This window comes from Cyprinodon variegatus, unplaced genomic scaffold, assembly GCF_000732505.1.
Source record: "Cyprinodon variegatus isolate N-32 unplaced genomic scaffold, C_variegatus-1.0 Scaffold6, whole genome shotgun sequence".
Lineage (NCBI taxonomy): Eukaryota > Metazoa > Chordata > Actinopteri > Cyprinodontiformes > Cyprinodontidae > Cyprinodon > Cyprinodon variegatus.
The window spans coordinates 892,596-895,591 of record NW_015150459.1 but is presented as its reverse complement, the minus strand read 5'-3'; the positions used below and the strand labels follow the sequence as shown (position 1 = coordinate 895,591).

At 37.7% G+C, this 2,996-nt stretch overlaps 1 protein-coding gene across 1 annotated transcript in view; it reads right to left on the bottom strand.

Annotated features, from left to right (window-relative positions):
• Positions 1 to 2,996, bottom strand: part of gnl2 (guanine nucleotide binding protein-like 2 (nucleolar)) — a 14,336-nt gene that overhangs the window by 7,736 nt on the left and 3,604 nt on the right. Inside the window, exon 2 of the mRNA XM_015374748.1 lies at positions 2,932 to 2,996. Coding sequence (XP_015230234.1) covers positions 2,932 to 2,996 — 65 coding nt within the window. The remainder of the gene's footprint in view (positions 1 to 2,931) is intronic.

The following is a 2,996-nucleotide window of genomic DNA, read 5'->3' as shown; positions in this document are numbered from 1 at the left end:
GCAATAACGTCATGCCTTTTTTTTTTTTTTTTTTTAACCTTACAGGCTAGACAATGTTTCAAATTTGAAATAAATTAATGAAAGCTGCAATAACGTCATGCCTTTTTTTTTTTTTTTTTTTAACCTTACAGGCTAGACAAGGTTTCAAATTTGAAATAAATCAATGAAAGCTGTAATATCGTTATTCATCTTTTTTGAGAAACAACAGCAAATAACAGAAGTAGAAAAGTTGCACTCCACCTATTCCTATTAAAACCTCATTCACTGAAAAATAATAATACCCCTGCGTTATAGATTCTGAAAGGCATTTCATAAAAAAATACTGTACAAAATCAGCGCAATTAGTGCTATACAATATACAATACCTCGGCTCCAGAGGTCCCCGCCCCCTCCACAGACGCTTCGCCCCACTTCTGCCAAATTGTAGCTGACCGCAAACAGTGCCGCAGACAGGAAGCCGGCTTGTTTTGTTTTTATGACCGCAATTGTGGAAAACAACTCGTGAAATTTGACCCGCTAGAAGAGCGAGGTGCACGAGAACGCTGGGACCCTTTTTCCACCTCGATCTCCGCTCTTTTTGGCCCTCATGTCCCTCCGTTGTCGGACTAAACTCGCCCCCACTTCCTCACTGCCTCGGCCGTATCTAGACCCACAGTGTGTAGTGCGGACCACGCTTCAATATTGAGCATAAATCAAAGATGTCTGTGTCGAGCTCACTGTGACACACTGCTGTAAGAGTATAACCAGGAAGCGAGGTAGGAGGGCAAAATAGGTTTAGCGCCACCGCAGCACGGGAGGGAGAATTACACGGCCAGACACAAATGGATAAAAATAGACCAGAGGAAAAAAACAAAAAACAATCGATACTCTTGCGGACTTATCGATGCATCGGATCGTCGGCTGTTGGATCGATGCATCGATACAAAACGATTATTATTTACACCTCTAGTGGTTAGTGTGCACAACTCATGTACGGAGGCTTTAGTCCTCGACGCCGGGTTTCGAGTCCGGCCTGTGGTCCTTTCCCGCATGTCTGTCCCCCTCTCTCACACCCCCTTTCCTGTCAGCCTACTGTGAGAGAAAGTTCCACTAGTGCCGTAAAAACTCCAAAAAAAAAAAAGTTATGGTCATGCATAAATAAAATGCATGACTTATTTTTTAGTTAAATTTAAAGTGAATTAGGGCCGAAACACTTAATTATGTATGTAATTTCCATTTACATAGATTACATTACTCGATTAATCAAAAAATTAATCGACAGAATAATCAATTTACAAAGTAATCAAATTTTTCCCTCCATTTAATCTTGCAGCCCTAGATTAAATCGAGGAAAAGCTCCAACTGATGGAGAAATATCTGGAATATTTTGCATAGAAAGCTTCCAAAGCTTTAGGAAAAATACAGAATACCATAATATGTAATGTTAAAGCCTTTGAGCCTGTTCTAGCACTCAGTGTTCACACCCTACGACTTTAAAAAACATTAGCATTTTAACTCTGTAATTTTTAGCTCTTTGTGAAATAAACATCATTTTAGAAGGAAAATGAGATATTTATGTTGTGTCTCACTATACTTCATGCTGACATGCAGGCCGTACTCAGCGCTCATATGTTTCATTAAACTTGTTTTTAAAAGGCTCCAACTTCTGTATGTAGTTGTAAGCCTGTTTGGATGTTTAGTCCCTTGTGTTTGGTACTTTTCAGTTATTGCATGGCAAATTTAGATTTCAGAGGTGCTTTTGTGAACGACTGTCTTAAAAAGAAATCAGGTACAAAATGCCAGCCACCTGTTTTCATTTCTAAATGCTCATCTGTAGAAGTAAAATCTAATTAGCAAAATACACTAAATTGATATACATTTCACAGACAGAGGGAACAGTTGGGTGTGGAGCCACTTCTTGAAGGATGTAACTTGTTGGATTAAGCATCTGCATTAGTGGAAAACACTCCACATTTATCAGGATAAATCCCCCTTGCTGTGACACGGTGTAGAATTGGTTACATCCTGCAATACATGTAGTTTTCTTGATGGGTGATGGGGATGTTTTTTTTTTTATCATTGAAGGGAAGACCCACTAAGCTAAAAACAATCTAAACATTAAAACTTTTTTAGAAACTGCAAAATACTTCAGCCTGGTCTACAAGGAAAGTGAACACAGAGGAGTGAATTAGATCAAAGCTTGAGCTATTTTGCAAAGAGGAACATCCTAAAATGTCCCTTTCCAGATGTACAAAGCAGGTTAAGGTATTGTGGGTAGTAGGGTTGTCAAAAGTATTGATACTCAAAAGAATATAGATACTGAAAAGTTGTATCCGGATACAATACTCATTTTCAAAAGTATTGATACAGTGCTACCACCAGTGGCACCTAAACAGTCATTCATCTTATGCGCAGATTACAGGAAAATGCACTTTCTGATCACTGTGTGATTGAATAATTCTGTGCACTTTTCGGTTTCAGGCTTTTTTCTGTAACAGGTGCAGCTGCTGGGAATTTTTTTTTTTTTTTAACTGGTTTGGCTAGTGTCATTGTTATGTGTGTAAAGCATAGTCAAGGAAGGAACACTTAATTTTAATTTTGTAAGTTTTTTTATCAAGCTTGCTTAATATTGTGCACAGTATACAACCTCAAAATATTGTTTATTGTATTTATTTATCTATTTATTGTATTTTGTTTATTAATGAAAAAATTCTGTTGAATTTTGGAGTCTTTGTTTTTATCCTTCTGGTATCGAAAATTACATTGAGTATCGAATATTTTACTTAGTATCGGTATCGAGTTGAAAAGTTTAGTATCGTGACAACCCTAGTGGGTAGGTGAGCTAAATGCAGATGGCTGCTACACTTTCCAGGGGTTTCTTCATAACAAGGAAAATCAAAATCCTTTTTTCTAACTGCAAATGTTCTAAACTATTGCTGTTATTTTACTCACATGAGCTTTGACTCTGTCATGGAGAAGAGACATGGGCAGTTTGCTTTGCCTCATCACCACACGAT